At 44.7% G+C, this 23003-nt stretch overlaps 1 protein-coding gene across 1 annotated transcript; it reads right to left on the bottom strand.

Moving 5' to 3' along the window:
• Window positions 1-13082: 13082 nt before the first annotated feature.
• On the bottom strand, window positions 13083-21045 carry C6H16orf78 (chromosome 6 C16orf78 homolog). Its single transcript, XM_035118063.3, has 5 exons — window positions 20959-21045; window positions 20478-20624; window positions 16827-16980; window positions 14575-14968; window positions 13083-13230 (listed from the first exon to the last, which is right to left on the bottom strand). The coding sequence occupies exons 1-5, from the start codon at window positions 21022-21024 to the stop codon at window positions 13083-13085; spliced, it is 909 nt and encodes a 302-aa protein (XP_034973954.2). The 5' UTR covers window positions 21025-21045.
• Between the last annotated feature and the right edge of the window lie 1958 nt (window positions 21046-23003).

Genomic DNA, 23003 nt, shown 5'->3' with positions numbered 1-23003 from the left:
AGTCGCCCTTTTCTGTCACATATTCAACAGACCTTCCTGGAAGAGGGCCACGGTTCTTTAAACAACCTTAACGTGCAGTTTGAAAAGAGATTAATGAATATCTGCCTTTGTGCACAATAAATTTCGTCGCTTGGTTCCCTTTCTGCTTCCCCCCCTCCCTCCGGATATGCTAAATGAACTTGGATCAGCGTGGCACCTCCAAACAGCACCTCTAACTCCCTCCAGCAAGTTTGATGGGCTAATGGCAAATATACCTTTGATGGAAAACACCCCTCCCCACAACACACCCAAAGTTACTGTGTTTTTCTACATTCACCCCAGAACAGCTATTTTTACATCATTGCTTTTAAGGATGTGAGATTAAAGGACTTTAAAAGGTTTTTGTGTGTGTTTTAAATCTACATATGTGTGGGCAGGTGGAACCCCCCCCTCTGTGTGTGTGTGTGTGTGTGTTCACAAGTAGCTTTTTGTCTCTTATTTGCAAGTTTGCTCGTATCAGTTCCCAACCTGGTGAGAGATGAATGCAGGCATAAAATGAGACTTTGTGTTTTGCGTAGCCAGTGCTGGATTTGAAACTCTGCATCGAAGGCCCTGCCTGGTTCCCTGTAGCTTCACTTCTCACAGTGAGGGAACTACCCAAAGGCCTTTGGTGCTGGATCTCAGTGTCCGGGCTGAACGGTGGGGGTGGAGAGTCTTTCAGGTATACAGGGCCGAGGTCATTTAGAGCTTTAATCACCAAGACTTCGAATTGCGCTCGGATCATATAGGTCAGGCATGTCCAACAGGTAGATCGTGATCTACCGGTAGATCACAGGACGTCTGTAGTAAATCACTGGCTCCCCCCAAAGAAGCTCAACAACTATGGCTCCCCTCAAAAAAGCTCAACATTTTTGCCCTGCAGCCCATCAAAATGGCACTTTGCTCCTCCCTAAGAAAAGCTCAACAACTTTGACCTGAACCCCAAATAGGGGGTAGATCACTGCCAGTTTTTAACTCTGTAAGTAGATCGCAGTCTCTTGGGAGTTGGCCAGCCCTCATATAGGTCTTTCTGGACTGGTGTTATATGGTCCCAGTGGCTGCTCCCACTCACTAGTCCAGCTGCCGCATTCTGGATTAGTTGTAGTTCCTGAGTCACCTTCAAAGGTAGCCCCATGTAGAGTGCATGGCAGTAGTCCAAGAGGGACATAGCCAGGGCATGTACCACTCTGGCGAGACAGTGTGCAGGCAGGTAGGATCTCAGCTGGCATACCAGATGGAACTGTTAGACAGCTGCCCTGGACACAGAATTAACCTGTGCCTCCATGGCCTGTTGGGAGTCCAAAATGACTCCCAGGCTGCGCACCTGGTCCCCCATTCAGAACCAGGGAGTCCCCCATACCTGCCCCCCAGAAACAATACTTCTGTCTTGTTGGGATTCAACCTCAATCTGTTAGCCGCCATCCATCCTCCAATCATTAATTCTCCTCAACCTCTCGGTGACTTTCAATACTATTGACCATGGTTTCCTTCTGCTGCAGACACACATAGACACAGTGCAATGGAGCGATAAATATTGCTTTATTTATTTCTCATGAGCAGGTGTGATTTTTTTTAAAAAAAATAAACAGCAGCAGATGCAATGGCCACAATCAACCCCAGAGTTAGGTGTGATGCAAGCCCTGCGTATATGATTGACAAAATTAAAATTAATTGACTTTGAATCGAATTAAACGTTGCCAAGAGTTCCACCACAAAGAGAACTTAATTCACGTCCTCTTCACTCAGAAATGATTACTGTAACTCTTTTCAGGAGTAATTCAGAGATTTGTGAATTAGTTAATCCGAATTAGTTCATTCATTCTAAGCACAGCACCTAGCATTGCCCACCAAGCAATGGGCCTCTGGCCATTGAGTAACCTCAGGCCATTGAGTAACCTCAGGCCATTGAGTAACCTCAGGCCTTCGGAGGTTGGATTAAGGTGGATGGATGAGGCATTGCATTTCATTGGTCTTGACTCGGGGGTGGAGCCACCCAGTAGCAGAAATGCCAGGGGGACATCACTCCTTATGTTCATGTGATTATTTTGATACTGCGTTTCTTGACCTTTTGGTGCTGTGCTTTGGAGTAGGTGGTTGCTAAGTGGCTGCCTTAAAAAAGAAAGAAAAAAAGGAAAGAGGGGGAAAAATGCTCACTAACAGGTTTGAGACTGTCTGAGAAGCTGGGGCAGAGCCCTTGATTTTCTCTCATACTTGTGGCAATCTTTATATCTCGGAGGCTGCTCAGCTACTCAGACCATGACCTGTCTGACACTGCAGTGCCCCTTAGCCCTTCGTCCTTTGACCTGCTGTTTTCTCTGTTTCCTTGGAGCCCTGAATGCAAAACACACCCTCCTAGTGCAGCTGGATTCCTCTGCATATGAGCGGGGCAGGGGGCTGCCTTTGCCCTTTTCTTTCCGCTTGACCTTGGAAGATCTCTTTATGTACACCAGACACAGACAGACAGGACCATCTCAGAAGAACATTTGCATTGTATTCCACCTTTCCAAAGTAGGAGTGTATGAATATTTACCTTCCCAGTTGTTGAGTACATTGTCTCTGCCATTAAATTCACACACACACACACACACACACACACACACAAAATATTATTTCTATACTTCCCTATACCAGAAGGTAAGCAGAACATAGGTGAGTAGCCAATCCACATGGGTAATAATAATAATAATAATAATAATAATAATAATAATAATATATTATTTATACCCCGCCCATCTGGCTGGGTTCCCCCAGCCACTCTGGGTGGCTTCCAACAATATATTAAAATACAGAAATCCATCAAACATTAAAAGCTTCCCTAAACAGGGCTGCCTAAGGCAAACTAAGGCCTGGGGACCGGATCCGGCCTAATCGCCTTCTAAATCTGGCCCGCGGACCAGCGTGGGAATCAGCGTGTTTTTACATGACTAGAATGTGTCATTTTATTTAAAATGCATCTCTGGGTTATTTGTGGGGCACAGGAATTCGCTCGTCCCCCCCCTTCAAAATATAGTCCGCCCCCCACTAGGCCTGAGGGACAGTGGACTGGCCCCCTTTTGAAAAGGTTTGCTGACCCCTGCACCAGAACACAAAAAGCCCAGTGCAGGCCCTGATTTTGAAAGACTAAAACAACTTCATTATTGGTAATTAGTTTGATCACTGTCACCACCACTTTTTATATGCAGTTTCATATTTCAAAGAAATGTTGCAGCATCCTAAAAATATCACAAATAAAAATAAAATACAAAAAGGTAAATATTCCACATTTTAAAGCAGTATGCATAACAATTTGTTAAGTTATCCTCTTAAACATCAACATAAACTGGGGGGAAACACTACTTGGGATCCATAATAACTACCAGAAAATCCAAAACCATATCCTCCCCTTCCTCTGATTATATTATCTTTTAAAGTACTGTAAAGGGACCCCTGACTATTAGGTCCAGTCGTGACCGACTCTGGGGTTGCGGCACTCATCTCGCGTTATTGGCCGAGGGAGCCGGCGTACAGCTTCCGGGTCATGTGGCCAGCATGACAAAGCCGCTTCTGGTGAACCAGAGCAGCACACGGAAACGCCGTTTACCTTCCTGCTTGGAGCGGTACCTATTTATCTACTTGCACTTTGACGTGCTTTCGAACTCTTTTAACATAAGAAAAAAAGCAGCTGTTAGCACTGGCGGAGGAAGAGGGGTGCAGTGGGTGCGGTTCGCCCTGGGTGTCATCCCTGAGTGGAGGTGACATATCCGACCCACCCCCTGGGATGCTCACCTCCCTGGGACGCTTGCCCCACCCCGCAGGCAGCTAGCCCCGCCCCTGGGTGCACAGCATGTGCACCGCTCCGGGTGTTGGAGCAACTAGCTCCACCTCTGGCTGTTAGTATTATTGTGAGGCAGCAGAGACAGGTGAGATTTTCTGTTTTGCTTCAAGAGGCAAAATATGCCGGGCTGGCTCTGCTTCCTGGTAGCAATGGATGCTCCTGAACGCAGTAGTATTTGCAGCGTCTGTGGAACTGCAGGGAAATGTAGCTACCAGTGGGCTGAGGTGAGAGGCCTTGGGAACAACACCCTGGCCCTGTGCTCCCCCCTGAGGGGGAAGGATATTCTGGAGGCTAGGTGCCATCACTAGGCAGGCCCTGTCCCTCACCACCATTCTCTTATTTCAGAAGGTGGGGGCACTCTGAAGCACTCCGCTGAATGAGATCTATAAAATGTTTGTTAGGCTCGTGTAGGATCGCACAGTTTCAGGGTAACCAAGAAGCATTTTTCTTGATAAATAATACAGGCCCCGGACTAGTTGCTAAAAGCGGCTCAAATATTTATTCAGTCTCATTTCCTCACCCCACCCACCAAGCTCCTCAGTCCCACTTGTAACATGAAGAATTTTGCACTGCAGTTGAACATTAACGGCCTTAATAATTCCCCTAACCATCTAATTAGACTAATAATAAAGGCTTAATTACATATCCAGTTAATCATCGAGTTTGTTCACTCAAACGCTTTTAATTGGTAACTCAAAGCGCCAAGGTCTTTCAGGTCCTAAAGACGTCGCCCGCCTTGGCTGACGGCTAGAGCCACACAGGGATGGCGATGATCTCTGCAATTCTTAAAAAAAAACAGATCTTCTCCCTAAAGTTCTAGAAATGTTACAACGTTCAAAAATAATGACGAGCCAGAGGAATGCCTGGGTGCAAATAATGCATCACATGTGGTACCAAAACGGGGGGGGGGGGACCCAAACCTGTGTTATCTTTGCAGTGAAAATGTCCTTAGGATTTTCCCCCTCCTTGAATAGTTGGGGGAGTCTGTTTTGCTCGAGGTATATGTTGACCCCAACTCCATCCATATCAGTCAGCATGACCAATGGTCAGGTATGAATATGCTATATCTTGCCCTGCCCTTGGTTGGATCTGCGATTGGAAGCTCCAGCTGATGCAGACTATGGCTGCCAGGCTACTGAAAGGGGGAACCTGGCTGTCAACATGTGGCACATCTGCCCTGGCTTCCCATCTACTACTAAGCCAGGATCAAGGCGCTTGTATTAATGGGCAAAGCCTGGACAGCTTAGGCCTAGGGAACTACAGGGATCACCTGAACCCTTCTATCCCTGCTTGATAGGATTGAACTGAGATCACCCTACAGTATATCTGAACAGCTATGATTCCAAACAATGCCACAGTCCCCTGCATGTGCACAACATTCAACTAAATTGCTGGTCCCCAATGTGCGGGCAACCTCACAGAGGACTGTGACCAAAGTTTGCAGTTTTAAATGCTTCAGAGTCGACAGGATAGAGAGAGAAGGAATCGGGACTCAAGGGACGTGGAAAGAAATTGCCCGTCATAACTATGGGAGCACCCTTCTCCTGAGGAGCCAGTATGAAAAGGCGAGCCTGTGATTTAGAAGGCTTTGTACTGTCCGCACTCACGGAACTCCGAATAGCAGAGAGTTCTACAAAGCTCCGTGAGAATGGGAAGCTTTTCTGTATTCTGCCCAGGTAGTTTCTTGCAAAATGATAGTTAAAGACTCCGGACGTTGGGGGCCTCTGGGTTTTGTACGATTCAGTAATATGCCACCTAAGCCATTTTGTAATAGATACCTGTACTTGGGTAGCCCTGAGTCTTTTCTTATTATGGAAACGTATAAATTGGCTCTTCGTGTAAAATGCTCCCCCCCCCATCCCCGCTACCTTTTGAGTATGTGGAAAGGAAAAAATATATAATTGCCTTATGGACATTTGAAGAATCAAGGTGCTTCTCCTGGGAGGTTTTGCACTGAACCAAGAGATAACGGACCTAGCTGCTGATTAAGAAAGAAATGGAGAGTCAAACGCTAAATGCAGGCAGGATTTCCTTCCTGTTCAAAGTTCGGTTTAATTGCTAATTTGTAGTTACATTGTAAAGAATGCTGTCTTTTTTCCTTCTTCTTAATTTTCCCTTTTCTTTTAGGGAGTTGTGTGTGTGTGTGTGTGTGTGTGTGTGTGTTACTATTCAGGCATGGGGCAGGGATTGTTCTGAGAGAAAGAGACCATATTTCATTACTATAACATGATCTGCATGCAAAAAATCCTGGGTTTAATCCCTGGCCAGGTTAAAGCAAGGAGGGGATGTCTGTGGCTAGGAATGGATAAATCAATCAATTTATGTTTCTTAGGTGCTTTCATATATGGAGGTCCCTGTGTTAGTTTTACTTACTTACCTATTTTATTGCATTTATATTTACCCCCTTTCTCCAAGGAGCTCAAGGTGGTGTACACACATCTCTTCCTCTTCATTTTAGGGTTGCCATACATCTGGATTTTCCCAGACACGATGGAAGTATTGAGGATTTCCTGATTTTTGGAATTTCCCCCAAAGAAGCTCTGCAGCTTTTGTGTCCTGAATTTTTTACTTCTTGGAATATGGCAACCCTACACAACACCCCTGTGAGGTAGGTTAGATTGAGAGGCAATGTCTGGCCTCCAAGGGTGTCCAGTAAGCTTCATGGCCGAGTGGGGATTTGAACCCTGGTCTCCCAGGTCCAAGTCCTATACTCTTAACCACTACACCACATTGACCTTCCTGGTTGCAATGCTAGAGCTTCTGCCCTACATTACCTGCTGTGTTATGGAACAATTGCTTTTTGACCACATTGCACTGTATTTCATTCATGCCTGTGGGCACAGTGTGATTCAACAGCAGGTGTCCTTGGGCATGCCAACCTCCCCTCCCCCATATGTGCATGCCTGGTTTTGTTTCCCCATGATTCCCCCATGAAAATGTCAGGGGATGGAGGAGAGAGGACGTGACGCAGTGATGGTGCAAAGCTCTCACAACTTTCTGGGTTAACAGGATTGTAAATGGAGTGTGTCCCCACCCCCCCACCCCCTGATGCAATTTACAGAGAAATAAGTCTTAAATTTCTGCTGGATTTCCAGAAATGATTTTTTTGCATTGTGTGAAAGAACACATAAAATGCAGAAATTATCATGCAAGTGAGCATTGGTGCTTTCTAAATGTAGCTGTTCTCCTCCTCCTCCTCCTCCTCCTCCTCCTCTTCTTTTGTGATTTAAAAAACCCAGCTGTGGTTGTTGTTTTTTTTAATCCTTTTTTTAAAAAAGTTAGTTTGCAATTTTTTTCCAGGCACAGTTTTGCCAATGTATGGATTTTGGTACGTAATTTTACATAGTAGAAGCACTTTGGTGGAAGAATTGCATCACAAAGTTTGGAGAAGAACAAATTTCAAAGGAGAGAGGCACTTTGGTTTACACATTGGTTCAGGAAGTGACGGCGATGACGACGACAACAACAACAACAACAACAACAACAGGAAGCCTTTGACCAGTCATTAATTCTCAGCCTAACCTTCCTCACAGGGTTGTTGTGAAGGCAGAGCAAATGCCATGTGCCGCCCTGACTGAGCTCCTTGGAAGAGCAGTGAGTTCTCAAATGTAACAAAAACATTTTAAAGGATGGATATAAGAGAGTTGCAAATTTTGAGAGCTGGCTCTGTTTTGGTTCTTGTATAATTTCAGGCAGTGGGAACTGGGGTCAATTCTCCTTTAAACGTTAACTGAATAAAATTTCTGCCCTCATCCTGAAATTTGATGTGATAGGTGAGATCTTGTTGGGATTCTCCTGGGATGGTGCTTTGCCATCCTTCAATAAACCCTAAGCTCTTGCCACCTACAAAACTCTCTGGAGAGACTTGTTGGGATAAGGATAAAATGCTACACTCAATGAAAATATTTGGAATGTCATAATTTTTTTTATTATAATCACAGGTACATTTCAACTAATTTACAACATAAGCAAAATATGTACACCATCACTATTTTCGTGTTGTTGCTGATGTTTTTCCTTTTTCTTTTTGTGGAACAAAATTGTAAGAAACTGTATAAAAAGTACTCATTTTCTCTGACATGGGTACACATGAGGGAGAAAGTTCTTGAATTCCCACCTTCTCGCAGAGCTACAATTCCCCAAGTTTGCATTTCCCCCCAAATTTCCATTTCGTTGACCTGGGCCGGCCCTCCCATTAGGCATGCTTGTTCTGGACTGTCTTCCAGTCTGACTGGCCTTCTCTGTGCAGCATTAAGAATGGTTGCTGACTGGCTGAGTGTCCAGAGAGACAGACAGCCTGGGTCTCATGTTCCAGCAGGTGTCACACATACACAAGTGTTGCAGACCCTCTAAGTGTCCCTAATTTCCAGGGATGTCCCTGATTTAGAGAAGCTGTCCCAGTTTCTGATTTGATCCTGACATGCCCCACTTTTCCTTTGGATGTCCCTATTTTCATTGGTGAAATGTTGGAGAGTATGGAGTTATCTGACCCACTGAGCTGTCTGAAGGCAATCATGTATGGGAAAGTTTTTTTAAAAAATAAAAATAAAAATAAAATATTAAAATGTTTTTATATATGTTGGAAGCTGCCCAGAGTGGCTGGGGGGCAACCCAGTAAGATGTGAGGGATATAAATAGTAAAATTATCATTATGGAATGGGACGTCCCTGTTTTCATTGGATAAATGTTGGAAGGTATGGTGTTTCCTCACGTGACACACATCACTGTAGCTGTTGTGTTGTACACATCCGAATTCTCTGGGAAGAGAGATTGGTTGTTAAATTGCCCTGGGATTTGTAGCTCTGTGCAGGGAATAATAGTGGCCTCCTAACAGCTCTCAGCACGCTCAACAAACAATAATTCCCAGAATTCTTTGGGGGAAGACATGGTTTTTAAAAGTGGTATGACAGTGCTTTAAATATGTAATGTGGATGAGGCCATAACCTGATGAAGATGCAACCGAATGGGACTTTTCCTTCTTCCACTTCCTGTCTTTCTGAGCTGTTTGCAATTATGTTTGCTAGAGAAGTTTTTCTTTTTTTCTACTTAGAAGAAAACAGCTTCACTGTCGTTCAGAGAAGAAAATGAACCCCCCCCCCATTTGTGATGTCCCAATTTTCATACACCTTCATCTTTTTGTTCCTCAGAGACTCACCTTTCTAGCAGAGGTTGTCTTGATTAAACTGCCCTTTTCTCATGTCTCAATAAATGCATCTTCTTCAAATCCCCCCCCCCCCGCTTCTTCCCGGGGTGAAGGGAAACGTTCCCTCCTTGAACCCTAAATGTACCAAATTGCAGCTCTCTTTTAGCACAAACAATTCCCCATCGACGGAAGCCTAGGGAACCAAATGAAATACAGAAAAATGGAATATTCAAAGAGTCAGACTATAGAAACAATGCGCTCTTGCTTTAAAAAAAGAGCAATGGGGGTGGGGAGAGCGAGAGAGAGCGAGGATTTTATGTGAATTAGGACCACTCAATATTTGTCCTGCATAACAGACTATTGGCTTACATTTCCTGCACTTTGCTGGGATATAAAAGAGCAAAATAAACGGCAACCACTCTCCCTGGCCCTCAGTGGCAGCCTTTCTGATTAGACGCCATCTCCAGCTTGACTGGAAGAATCAAGGCGGCTGCTGCTGGGGAGCCCACAGAGCCACTATGCCTCAGAGTGTGTGCTGAGCGTTGCCTTTAAACGCGTTCTAAAAGATATATTTCGGGTTTTTAAAGATTGTTTTGTACTTCTTCAAAGATTGTTTTGTACTTCTTCAGCCCTTGAGGTTCGTTCCCTCCTCTGCCCACTGCTCCCAGCCTGCTAATATTTTCCTCCCATGTACATGGATGCTGCTCCTTTGACTAAGCAAAGATCAGGAAAACTGAGATCATTATTAGTACATAAAAGTGGGGCCTTGCACCAAGATATTGTGTGTGTGTGTGTGTGTGTGTGTGTGTGTGTGTGTGTGTGTGTTTCTGAGCAACCTGAAAGATTGCATCCTCCTTTGGAAATTCTAGTTGGTTCAAGTAAGTACAGACAGGGGCTGTTCATGGACAGGGGCTGAAAGAGTTGATATTCTTTTTAGGTAAGAAAAAAAATAAGTTGACTACAAAACTCTTGAGTGGCTTGGTGAGAATAAACAGGGGAAATGTTTTTCTAACCCCTTTCAGAATGGAAATAATAATAATAACCTGAAGTATTCGCTGAAATTATTAAAATGCCTCCACATATCTCATATTACAAGGCTTGCAATTCCAAAAAATTGGTTTGGAGGCAAGCCTTAGGCCCAGTACTTCATTTTCTCCAAGCAGTGGCATCAGCAAAACCATCCCCTATGTCTGTTCCAGTGGATAATGATGGCTATGTTTAATGGCTTTTACAATATAAAGGTAATCCTCACAGAGCCTTCAGATTCTATTAAGAAGTTGGCATCTATCTCAAGATCTAATCAATTGACAGGTCAATCACCATATGAGAGGATGCCCTTTGAATCACCACGTTTGTAGGAAAGATATTGATGGGGAGGAAGAGAGGCAAGGAATTTGTAGGAAAGATATTGATGGGGAGGAAGAGAGGCAAGCAGGGGCATACCCAGGATCAAAACTTGGGGGGGGGGCAAGCCATGATCGTTCAGGTTGTGACATTTCAGCACGGAAAAGGCAAATGAAACCAAAATTTTAAGAAAATTATATATAATTATAGCAGTGCTTTATTACAGTAGTTATTACAATTATTTGCTTGGAATTTTTTTCTCTAGTTACATGTCTTATACTAATATCATTTTTCTGGGGTTTGAAGAAAACTTGTTCAAAACTTTCGTTTCAATCCAGTCCTGATTTTCCTTGAAGAATTTCCGATGGGCGCTCATCAAACACAACCCAGTCAGTCTGTCCTCTCCCATTGTACTTCTGAGCCAGGTCTTGACTCTTTAAAATTTAATTTTCTACAGAAATTACTTAACTTACCTTTTTGGAACCAGTTTCTTATATCCATTTAGGCAGCCTCGATGTCTTCTAAATGTAAATAAGAAGGTAAACTAATAGCGGGCGGCTCAGTTTAGCGGCGGGCGGCTCAGGTTAGTGACGTGGAACTCACTAGACCCCTCTAGAAGATTCCCTCTTCTCTCTGCTAGAGCCCGCTAGAGACCTCTCCCTCCCTTGAATCCCAATGGCTGGCTGACATAATTCCTCTACCAGTCGCTAAGTGGCTCTAGATACTCCTCGGTTTTTAACACCATTTCAGTGTGGTGAACAACTGATTATTCACCATCGCCCTACCTAATTTTGTTTCGTTTCATCACTTTATAACCATTTAATTATTTTTGCTTGGGGGGGGCAGCTGCCCCTCCTGCCCCTCACTGGGTATGCCCATGGAGGCAAGGACCATGTGCCTCAAGCTGGTCTGGAATCAGAGCATCTTATAACCTCCACGAAAACTTGCTCTTGCTGCAGGGCAGCAGTATGGGCATTGTGTCAGTTTAATACCTGGCATTATGGAGAAGTTTCATGCCACTGTTAGCTACCTGTCAGCAGAAATTGCATACTTTATTTATTTAAAAATATGTAATCCCCAGTCTTTAGCAGAAAAGGGCTCTCACGGTGGCTCACAAACGATCAGTAATAAGGGGGTCCCTGCCCTCAGGTTTATAATCATAAAGAAAAAAGACATAGCACAAAAGGAAAAGGTATTTGGAAGGAGGAGGGGGGAAAAGCAAAGTCAGGCACTAGATCTTAGAGACAAATTTCTTATAAGTGTTCTTATTAGCAGGAAGTAGGGGATCATACTCTCTAGCTCAAACTAGAGTAGGCAAACTAAGGCCCGGGGGCCGGATCTGACCCAATCGCCTTCTAAATCCGGCCCGTGGACGGTCCAGGAATCAGCGTGTTTTTACATGAGTAGAATGTGTCCTTTTATTTAAAATGCATCTCTGGGTTATTTGTGGGGCCTGCCTGGTGTTCTTATGTGAGTAGAATAGCTGCTTTTTATTTAAAATGCATCTCTGGGTTATTTGGGGGGCATAGGAATTCGTTCATTCCCCCCCCCCCCAAATATATATAGTCCAACCCACCACATGGTCTGAGGGACAGTGGACCGGCCCACAGCTGAAAAAGTTTGCTGACCCCGGCTCTAGCTGATGGATGGAGCCAGAATATTCTTGCCACAGCGTTCTTCCTATGAGGCAGAATGGAGCCAAAATGTGTCCTCCAACTTTTGCCACCCTGCACACAGAATTTGAAGTTGAGGACTGGGGCTCACAGAGCTATAATTCCCTGGGAAGAGAGAGAGTGTGTGTGTGTGTTAAATCATGCAGGGAATTGTAGCTCTGTGGAGGGAAATAAGGGTTCGCCTAACAACTCTCAGCACCCTTAACAAATAACAGCTTCCAAAATTCTTTGTGGGGACCCATGCCTGCTTAAAGTGGTGTCATAGTGCTTTAAATGTGTGGCTTGAATGTGGTGCCAGGCAGCTTTTTGCCTTTTCATATTTGATAAAATAACCGGCACAGAAACATACAAATGGATTTTACAAAACTGTTCACTCTATTGATAACTGCAATACTGTAAAACTGATACAGTCATTCCTGAACATTATTCTTAAGTCTCCCAGTACTCTACAGCAGATTTAAATATACATTTTTTTTGAAGTCATTAAGATTTCCAAAAGTCCTTAAGTTGTCACATTAGTGGTTTAAAAAATGTGAACCTTGAGAGGAGACAAGTGGGATTTCTTTTTCCCCCTCTTTTTGAGGAATGCTAATATAGTATATTAGAAAATGGTGTATATAATAGATTTTTGAGTGAGAGGTATAGATATGCATGTATGTGCAGGTAATAGACCATTTCGGCTATTATTGAGCCCCATCTGGTGGTGATATGCAAGAACACCGGATATTTACGCCAATGTGGACTTCCCTGTACAATAGTTACCGTATGCTGTAGTTTCATGGAATCTTTCATTTTCGAAGTGTTTTATATACATGGATTGTCCAAGTGTAATAGAGTGGGGAATGTGGTTGTGATGCTTTGCCAACAGATTTCAGATACCTAGCCCAAATTTGTGGAGCATGTTTCTTTTCAGTTTTACTAATAGTGAGTGCAGGAACCATTTTATCATTACATCACAAGAACACACGCCTCACACACTGTTTTGACTCCAAAAAGCAACCGGCTCTTCCAAGTATAGATGGTGGTGGAAATGTTTCCCTAAGAGGCCATCTTCTAACCAGTGCAACTGAATTTGGGCAACAGGCCCAATCTACAATACCTTGCTAGGACTGAATGAGAGCACCTTACTAACGTCAATGTCTGATGCTTTCATATGAGGATGCAAGTCAATATAAATCCCAGCTTCCTTGCACAGCTTCAGCAAGGTATCAATATTGCTCTGGGACAAACGGAGGTACCTGTGCAAAGAAAATAAGAGGGAAGGACGCTTATAAGTCACATTTGTTAAGAGGAAAAATCTACTGCCCTGGATTCTCTAGATCACTGTTAATTCTAAGTCAGGGCTGGAGAAACATTTGGTCCTCCAGATGTTGCTGAACTACAGCTCTCCCAAAGGCCAGGGATGGTGGGATTTATAGTTCGTTAGCATCTGGAGGGATGAAGGTTCCCCACACCTGTTCTAAGAGATGTGGCTGGCCACAGCATTTGACAAAACAGGGGCAATATGCAGGGTCCTGGGATAGCTAAGGGGGCCTCCCACCTTGCTCCAATCCTCCTCTTGATAAGCTGGGGGGCAGGTGGTGTAACTGGATGAGCAGACTAAGCACAACAGGAAGTAGGCAAACAGACTGGGTGAGATGCAGAAGATGAACTGGTTTGAGGACCTTGGCAGCAGAATGAGCCAAAGAGATGCAGAAAACAGGAGAGACTTGAGCAGCCTTCTCCAACCTGCCATTCTCCAGAACTGCCATTGGCCCAAGCCAACATGGCCCATGTTCAGGAATGATGGTCCAGCAACATCTGCAGGGCATCAGGTTGGGGAGGGCCGGACTAGACACACAGCCGGGGAGTCAAAACTGGAGCTGTTGGCCAGCCAGCTATCCCCTTCATGCCATTTTTACAGGGTCTACTGAGAGTTGGCACCATAGAGCAGCCTAGATTGGTGAGCTTGCAAGGCAAGGTTGGTAGTCAAGGAGCGATTCACAACAACAAAACAGTAATCAGTTTACCCTTTTGCTTGTTTCCCCATGCTTGTCAAGAAGCGGATTAAGTAAAAAGAAAAGCGCTGTTCTGCTATTATGCTCATGAATATATAAAACATGTGAGCAGGGGAAAGGGGGGTGAGTGCACCAGCTGTGGCCCCACCCACAGGATGGGAGTTGTAGTTCAACAACATCTGGGGACCCGAGGTCAAATAATGCTGATTTATGAGGGCAGTGCTTTTTTTCCTGGGGGTACGCATACCCCTAAACATTTTGTGAATCTAAGTTTGGCCTCATTGTGGGGCAGTATTTCAATATGAGTAGGAAAATGAGAGTACCCCTAAACATTTTTTAAAGAAAAAAAACACTGCATGAGGGTGCAATGGATAACCCTTTAAAATCAGAGTTCTGTCACCACACAGGGAGACTTTGCACTGCAGACTTTGCACTGTTCTCCAACATGAGGTGGGCACCAGGGACAGCCTGTTCCCCACTATCATGCTGCCCTTACTTGTGAACACCTGGATAGGGCTAAAGTGATATAGACATCACAGAGTGCAGGTTCTACTTGAGAGTTGCCTTTTAAAGTTTTTTGCTAACCTGCAGCTCAAAAATTCTTCAGGCTTAAACTCAGGCAGCAGCTTGAGAGGCTTTGAGTTCTCTTCCTCCCATTCTTTCTCCAGCAAGCTTTTGAGCTTCTTCTGCAATGCTGGGAATGCAGAGAGTGGCTTATGGAGAAGCAGTGTTGATATTGAGATCCGGTCTCCCCTCGCTGACAACCTTTGCAAGGAAGGGAAGAATGCCATGGCTTCTTGGAGTGATATGCTGTTGTCCTGGCTAGCCGCCCCGGTGTTGCTTCCCTTCCTGGTGTCTCTGTAAGGTGGGAGGCCGTGGTAAACACTGTTTCTGGGTGCAGTTACATTTCTGCCAGAGATGGTCTGCATGGGCAAATCCATTCCACTGAAAGGTGTGAAATCCTTGGAATTCTTCCGGTCTGAAAAAGATCAAGCACTTTGCTCAGAAAAGCAGCTTCTGTTTGCTGGTTTTGATTTTCTCATTGCTTTAATTGTTTTTACTACCCATCTCCATCTCAAAACTTTTATTGGCACATAGACAGAATTCTGAAAGTCATAAAATAACTCAGAAAAATCTGCACCCCACAATTAAAACACTGTTGTATGACAGTCACAAATCTTCATTGTGCGTTGCAGAAGCCTGACAACTATCTCCATCTTATTCCCATCCTGGGTTAGGAAGGCTACCTTACATTCATCTATAAATTCCCTGCTAACAATTGTTTTTACTAATAGGTTTATTGCTTTATTATTTTTGTAAGCTGCTTTGAGGAACAGGTATTATGCAGCATCTCTAAGAGTGCCAATTCTGCAGATCAAAGAGGTCAAGAGGGCATGGATGGGATAAGGTGATCTTGCAGGTTCAGGGTCAACAGCTTCTGGAAGGCCACAGGTCCCTCCCCCCTGCTCTAAACCTAACCGAACCTGGCAGGGTGGAGTGGGGGAACCCCAGACTGGGTCTTGTGAATGCAATAACTGTGGGATGTGAAACACATAGCAGTCAAGTACAGTCATGCCTCGGGTTGAGTACGCTTCAGGTTGAGTACTTTCAAATTAATTACTCCGCAGACCCGCCTGGAACGGATTAATCCACTTTCCATTACTTTCAGTGGGAAAGTTCGCTTCAGGTTAAGTACGCTTCAGGTTAAGAATGGACTTCCAGAACCAATTAAGTACTTAACCTGAGGTACCACTGTACAACATTCCTAGAATGAACATGCTAGGGGATGTTTTGCATGCAGTCAGGAGAAAACTTCCTGTTTCCTCCTGAGCTGTGACAAACTTCCTCTGCATGTGACTAGAGGTGGGTGTGGCCTAATCTGGACTAGTTGGCCTGGGTTACAAGAGCAAGGCAGGAAGCACACATTCTCTTCCTTTTGCTCTTCTCCATTTTGCTGTTCTATGTGTGAGCAGAGGTGACTGCCTATTCAACGTCACTTAGGAACTAACTTCCTTATGGGATAGTTCCACATGTGTATATAGTTTTGTAACCTAAGTCTGCCTTCAGGGATCCAACCGTGAACTGAATGATTGTGAGTAAACTACTTTTATATTGACTTTAACAAGACTGCCGTATCTATTCTTTTTAAGAGGGATAAGAAGGGATCTTACCAGGAATCGAGGCTCAGATGAGCCTGCAACAAGTAAACCGCTGTGTGTTTAAAGGGGAATATTACTCTGCTAAGATATAGAACTTGCTAACGCAAGTTAGGAACGATATCATTAAACAATATACCCTCTCCTGTGTCAGGAGTATGGGCAGGAGTCAGGCTCTGGGGCCTATAGTGCTTTGCAGGACTGGGGCCTGCCTCAGCTTGTGCTGGAGAGGCAAGGAGTGGTCACTCAGGTGAGGCCACTTGATACCTCACTGCACCTGGTGGCAGGAGCTGGGAGGGATAAAAGCTCAGCATTTCCCTTCAGCTCTTTGCCACAGCAACGCTATCCTTGCCTGGTTGCCTCTGGCCTCTCACTCCTTGGACCCTTGCCTTGCCGACGCCTTGATCCTCAACCCTTGGACCCTTGCCTTGCCGACGCCTTGATCCTCGACCCTTGGACCTTTGCCTTGCCGACGCCTTGCTCCTTGACTCCCAGACCTTCGCCTCTGCCTTGCTCCTTGACCCTGCGACTGCCTGCTGCTGGACCCTCAGCCCTGCACCTGTTCCTGCTTCTACATCACCATCTTGCCTCTGGTCCTGACGTCCTCAGCCAGGGCTTCAACCGCCCGCCGACCGGACCGTGGCATCCTGCATCCCTGAACATTCCCACAATAATTCCTACCATTGCTTGACCTTTTGGTTGGGAGTCTCAGGAAGCTCACGAAGTTGGAAAGATGGTCACCAGACTGGGTCCACGGGCTATCGAAGGAATCTTTCCGAGAGACTGTGCGAGTGTCTGTGAATTGTTCTTGGCTGGATGCAGGGTGGCTGAGTGGCTTCGGTGAGGAAAAGGAGCACATTTTCTAATTTATTTGTGGATCACGCCTTGCAAACATTAGACCTCCTAAGTGTCCCCTGGCATTTTAAAAATCTCAACTTCTTTTTACACACACACACACATACCCTCACACACTTCTCATTACCATTGGCTCCTTGCTGTGGGGGTGCAGTTTCTACCATGGTAGCCTTACATCTAGCCTTACCTTCTGCTACATGCTTTAAATGTTTGGTGACAATGGGGCTTTTGGTCAAAGGCGGATTTATGGGAGCATGACCGGTGCAGCTGCACTGGGTGCAGAGCCTTGGGGATGCCACAAGTATTATTTAGAATGGAGAGTGAGAGGTAGGGGGGGCACTGAATTTTGGCGCTGCCCTGGGCACCACTGAAATTTGAGAGTCCTAGGCCGGCCTAGGTGCTGGAGGAGACTCTTGAGAGTCCCATGGACTGCAAGAAGATCAAACCTATCCATTCTTAAGGAAATCAGCCCTGAGTGCTCCCTGGAAGGACAGATCGTGAAGCTGAGGCTCCAATACTTTGGCCACCTCATGAGAAGAGAAGAATCCTTGGAAAAGACCCTGATGTTGGGAAAGATGGAGGGCACAAGGAGAAGGGGACGACAGAGGACAAGATGGTTGGACAGTGTTCTCGAAGCTACGAACATGAGTTTGACCAAACTGCGGGAGGCAGTGCAAGACAGGAGTGCCTGGCGTGCTATGGTCCATGGGGTCACGAAGAGTCGGACACGACTAAACGACTAAACAACAACAAGGCCGGCCACTGCTTTGGTCTGATCCAGTGATGCCGCTTTCTGATGTTCTTGCAAAGTCTATCAGATGTATGTTCCTTGTTATTATTGTGCATTTTAAAAATAGAGTCACATTTAGGAACTTGAAACCACCACCACCCCTTTTTCAAATGGCAGGCACTCTTTCCCTTTTCACCGGCAGCTGGTGGGTAAACATGTTGCTGCTTTTTTAAAAAGAGCTTCCTTCGCCCTTAAAAAAAAATGTTCACATGGGAAAGTGTGAGACAGATGGCAAAAACAGATAAACGTTTCCCAAGAGATGCTAATCAACTACTTAAGGAAAATATGATCAAAGGGTCTTAAGGGGCAGTGATGAAATCTTTCTCTGTTTTAAATATAGAGGGTGGCAGGAATTTTGGTGCTTTCCCAACAGTATTTTTCCAAGGGATGTTTGGACCACGTTCAAGGAAGAAGCTGCGTTGGATTATTTTAATTGCTGTGTGTTAACAACATGCCACGTCCAAACACTCCTTTGAACAAAGGCTGCAAAAGGTGATTCTTGACTTTGAGAAAAGCGAGACGAGCCCCTTCTTCATCTTCATTTTTCAAGTTTGCAGGTCCCCTGGGGAGGGATTGCAAACTTTTATATCCAGCTTTCGTGCAGTTTATGTTGGGTGAGGGGAGTATATTGTTACAAACGCAGCCCACTTCACTGAGTGGGGAGAAGATCTGGGGAAAGGGCTGAGTCAGGTTTGGTTTCCTTCCGCAGGAGAGATCACGGGAGAAATACAATGCAATATTCAAGTGTATTTACAAAAATGCAAGCTGGGCATAAGAGTCACACTGCTATAAATCCATTGCCCCATTTAAGATCTCCAGCCAGGCATCACAGCACCATGACATGTTCTCAGGTTAGCACTGCCACCTTAGTTCTTTCTCTTTCTTTTGGTCAAGTTGCATTCAAATGTGGGGGAAATTGCATTAGTTTTCCTGATTATAATGCTAGTGCTTCTGTGCTATATACTAGTGTTCCTTTCACATGGCAGGACCTGTTATTTAATGGAACTGTGGCTTGTTGACTTATATGCCAATGTGTCATGCTAAATTTCATTCGCACCAGTGGGCGTGGTGTGACACAACAATAAATGTCACTGGACAATGTTGCTACTTCATTCGCAGGATTAATGTAAAGACGTGCAGTGATATAAAATTAATTTCTATTACATTGGATAAATAATAATTGGGTTCCGCTCGGAGATGCAGCAAATGTATTACAAACATAAGTAATCACAGAAAAGGAGGAAGGGAGGTCAAAATGGGGTTTTGAAATTCAATGCAAATTTCAAGTCAGGGCTATCTGGGCATATACTGTTCTTTGCCTCTCTCTCACCAATCTGTGGTTTTTCTGACTTCCTGTTTGGAATCGTAGCAGTTAACAGGATATCCTGAGATTGTAATAAGCAGGTGCAGTACTGATGAATACAGCATATTGTGGGGAGGGATTCTCTCATTAGGGCTGTGATTTAAGAAGTCATGGACTTTTGAATAACTTCAAATTCTGCTCCCCCCAATATACAAAGGCTCCTCCTTTTCATCCACAGGTGAGGCCATTGGGACAACAAAGCTGTAGGAACACCCCTCCCTGTGTTTAGTATTAGGAGGAGTTTGGTGCTAGTGATCATGTTGAGTTTGGGTGTGACTAGGCATCTGCTGGCATTTAAAAGTGAACCTACCTAATTTGCAATTTTGGAAACAGTATGCGAACCAAAACACAGCTATCTTTTGAAATTGGCACTTCTCTGAATTCTTGCAATGTACCCCCCCCCCCAGCCATGCAATGTGTAGAAAAATGCATTTGCACTAGGATAAAATGTCCGAAAAAAATGCACACATTAGTGAAGATCGTATGCAAAAATGCATTATATAAGGCAAAATTGCACATACAATTTTGTGTATTAGGAGAAATCCGCATTCAAGCTACGTTTCTGAGCATAATTCAAAGTGTTGGTGCTGACCTTTAAAGCCCTAGATGGCTTTGACCCAGTATACCTGAAGGAGCATTTCCACTCCCATCATTCTGCCCGGACACTGAGGTCCAGCACCTTCTGGCGGTTCCCTCACTGTGAGAAATGAGGTTACAGGGAATCAGGCAGAGGGCCTTCTTGGTAGTGGCGCCCACCCTGTGGAACGCCCTCCCATCAGATGTCAAGGAAATAAAGAACTATCTGACTTTTAGAAGACATCTGAAGGCAGCCCTGTTTAGGGAAGTTTTTAATGTTTCATGTTTTATTGTGTTTTTAATATTCTGCTGGGATCCGCCAAGAGTGGCCGGGGAAACACAGCTGATGGGTGTGAGGTATAAATAAGTAAATTATTATTATTATTATTAATTTTCATAGCGATTTAAAACAAATTAACAAAAATAACAAACTAATGTGGAAATGTGGACACCTAAACCTAACATGAATGAATGAGAAGCTGCAGCCAAGAGATTCAGCCATATGTAGGTATGTCCTACAGAACCAAGAATGGAGCCAAGCAGAGACGTGCAACATTTTGTAGCTAAAAACAAAACAACCCTCTTTCTTATGAGTCTGTGGTTTCTGCATTGCAGGGGGTTGGACTAGATGACCCTTCAGGTCCCTTCCAGTTCTACAATTCCACTATTTGTGCTGTGTGTGTATATAGACAGCTAGATGAGCAACATTTCTATATTGACATCCCGCCCTTCCAAACTTCTTCGTTACCTTGTAGTATAATGTTTTATAGGTTGAAGAAGAGGGCGAGATCTGTGCTTGCTTCTTCAGCCACTTTTTCACCTTCCTCTCCTCTTGCTTCAGCAGGTTATCATTAATCGTCTTCATGGAGTCAAGAGACCGCCGAATCTTCTTCAGCTGAAGAGTTGGGGAGATAGGAACATGTGTGAACACAGGAAGCCCCCTTGCACTGTGTAAGACCATTGAGCTATTTAGCTCAGTCTTGTCTGCTCTGCCTGGTAGCAGCTCTGTGGGGATTTAAACAGTTGGGTCTCTCCCAGCCCCAACTGGAGATGCTGGGGATTGAACCTGGAACCTTCTGCTTGTAATCTATTGCACCACTGTGCTGTGGGCTTTCTCCTAGACCTGGTTGCTTGCAGGACCTTAGATCTGAGCTATCTAAACAGCTCAGGTAAAAGCAGGGGTTCCCCCATCCCCTGTTACACATGCAGATAGTTTCCCTACTCCATACCTGAAATGCCTCTCTCTCATTGGAGACCCGCAGGGACTTTGCCCTTTTGTTTTCGAGCCAATCCATACTCCTCGGTGGCTTCCAGTTTCTTTCACCTGTGCTTCTGATTTAGTAGAAGCAAAGGCACCAGCCAGGGTCAAGGTAGCCAGAAAAGATCTGAATCAGTTGCCTACTGCCCATCTTGCCAGCCTAAAGCCATTGGCTGAGCCACGACAAAGGTGAAACAGCGGCTCGTGAACTGTGATGCAACAATCTGTGAGCTTCCATGACTCTTGAAAGCGTTGCCTTGGCAACTAACCTGAAACCATGAAAGGGACTGTGGTATCATTAATAGATAATTAGTCAAAGGATAACGATCAATGGCTCTTCGCTGGAGTTTTCATAGAGGCGCTTTTAGCTTTGTCTGTTAATATTGTGGTTGACAGAAGCTTATATCATTGTGAGTTGCATGGAGCAGGGGTAGTATCCTCCACATGCTGCAGATAACAACTCTCATTGGTCATGCTGGCTGGTGCTGATGGGAGTTGTAGTCCCAGACATCTGGAAGGGACCAAGTTGACTACCCCGGTTTAGAGGAAGCACTTATTCATAGCTAGAGAAATTGGTGAACCCGTTTCACCAAATTTATCCAGGAAGAAGAGAAATTCTCCCACAGTTTTGTGTAGGTGGTAGGCCACCATCCACAGTGGCATAGCTTCCTGTATATTTATATATATATATATATATATATATATATATATATATATATATATATATATATATATAGTGCTGCCGCAAGTCTGCTGTCCCCCCTCACAATACCCCAGGGGTAGTGTCCTCCTCAAAGCATTTTGTGTTTGTGTGAAACAGGAACTGCAACAACAAAAACAAACCTAAATATTAAAAATTGTGGTGAATATTTGGAGAAAGCAGCCTTATTTTTCTAGGGAAAGGGGAGAAGAAAAGAATCATAGTCAGAATGACCCCAAGAGGCATCTAGTCCAACCCCTTGCAATGCAGGAGTCACAGCAACATTGTGGTCCCGACTGGTGGTCATCTAACCTCTTTTTTTAAAAAAAAACCCAATGAAGGAGGTTGAACAGCTCTTCCCATAAGGAAGTTCTTCCTAATGTTTTGTCAAAATCTCCTTTCTTGTTTGTGGTTTAGGTCCTGCGCTCCAGAGCAGCAGAAGACAAGCTTATCTCCATGTCTTCTGAGACATTTTGACAATGCTGCAATTCTTTTATAATTCCTATAAAAGGTGCAAAATGTAAAAAACAATAGTAACGAGGCTCTGGCAGCTTGGAAGGCCTATTTGTGAGAATCTAGCCTTCTTTGGGCTGTTGAAAAGGAGCAGGCGAGGGTCAGGGAGTGGGCCATTGTGGCATACGCTAGCCATTCTCCCCTGTGTCCCTGAGCTTTTCTACACCAACCCCATTGATTGAGGTCTGAAGGGGGGCTTCTAGCAAAATTCAACTCAATGTGCTTAAAAACATCCCCATGACTGGGACCTCTATGCTTTCAGGCTCCCTTGACTGCAAGAAGGCTTTTCTATGCTTTTAGCCAAATGCACTTAGATGTTCCCTTTAGACCTTCCCATTCAGCGTGAGGTCAGGAGTGGAGGTCAGGGGGCCCCTGGCATGCATAAGAACTTCGGAAGAGACCTGCTGGATCAGACTAGTGCAGCATCCTGTACTCACAGTGACCAACCAGATGCCTGTGAGAAACAGGCAAGCAATATTTCCGAGCACAAGAGCACTCTATCCTCCTGTGGTTTCTGGCAACAGGTCTTCAGAACCATTGCTGCCTCCATCCATGGAGGCATGCATAACCATCATGGTTAGTAGCCTTCGATAGCCCTCTCCTCCGTGAAATTGTCTAATCCTCTTTTCAAGCCATCCAGTGATTGGTGGCCATCACTGTCCCCCCGTAGGAGCGAGTTCCATAGTTTAACTACGCACAGCGTGAATAAGTCTCCAGCTCTGTGTTGCAAAGATGGCTGCAAATGCAACATGAACGCTGGCACATACGAGAACCCCTTGCAGAAGATCACCGTGCCTGGAGAC

Source organism: Zootoca vivipara, chromosome 6 (genome assembly GCF_965207765.1).
Source record: "Zootoca vivipara chromosome 6, rZooViv2.hap1.1, whole genome shotgun sequence".
Taxonomy (NCBI): Eukaryota; Metazoa; Chordata; class Lepidosauria; order Squamata; family Lacertidae; genus Zootoca; species Zootoca vivipara.
This window is presented reverse-complemented; position numbering and strand designations above follow the sequence as displayed.

Coding starts and splice junctions, on each gene's coding strand:
- C6H16orf78 (XM_035118063.3), bottom strand. CDS start 21,024: ATGGATTGGCTCGAAAACAAAAGGGCAAAGTCCCTGCGGGTCTCCAAT. Junction 20,625..20,958: donor ATGAGAGAGAGGCATTTCAG/GTATGGAGTAGG, acceptor CCAACTCTTCAG/CTGAAGAAGATTCGGCGGTC. Junction 16,981..20,477: donor ATAAAACATTATACTACAAG/GTAACGAAGAAG, acceptor TCCTCACCGAAG/CCACTCAGCCACCCTGCATC.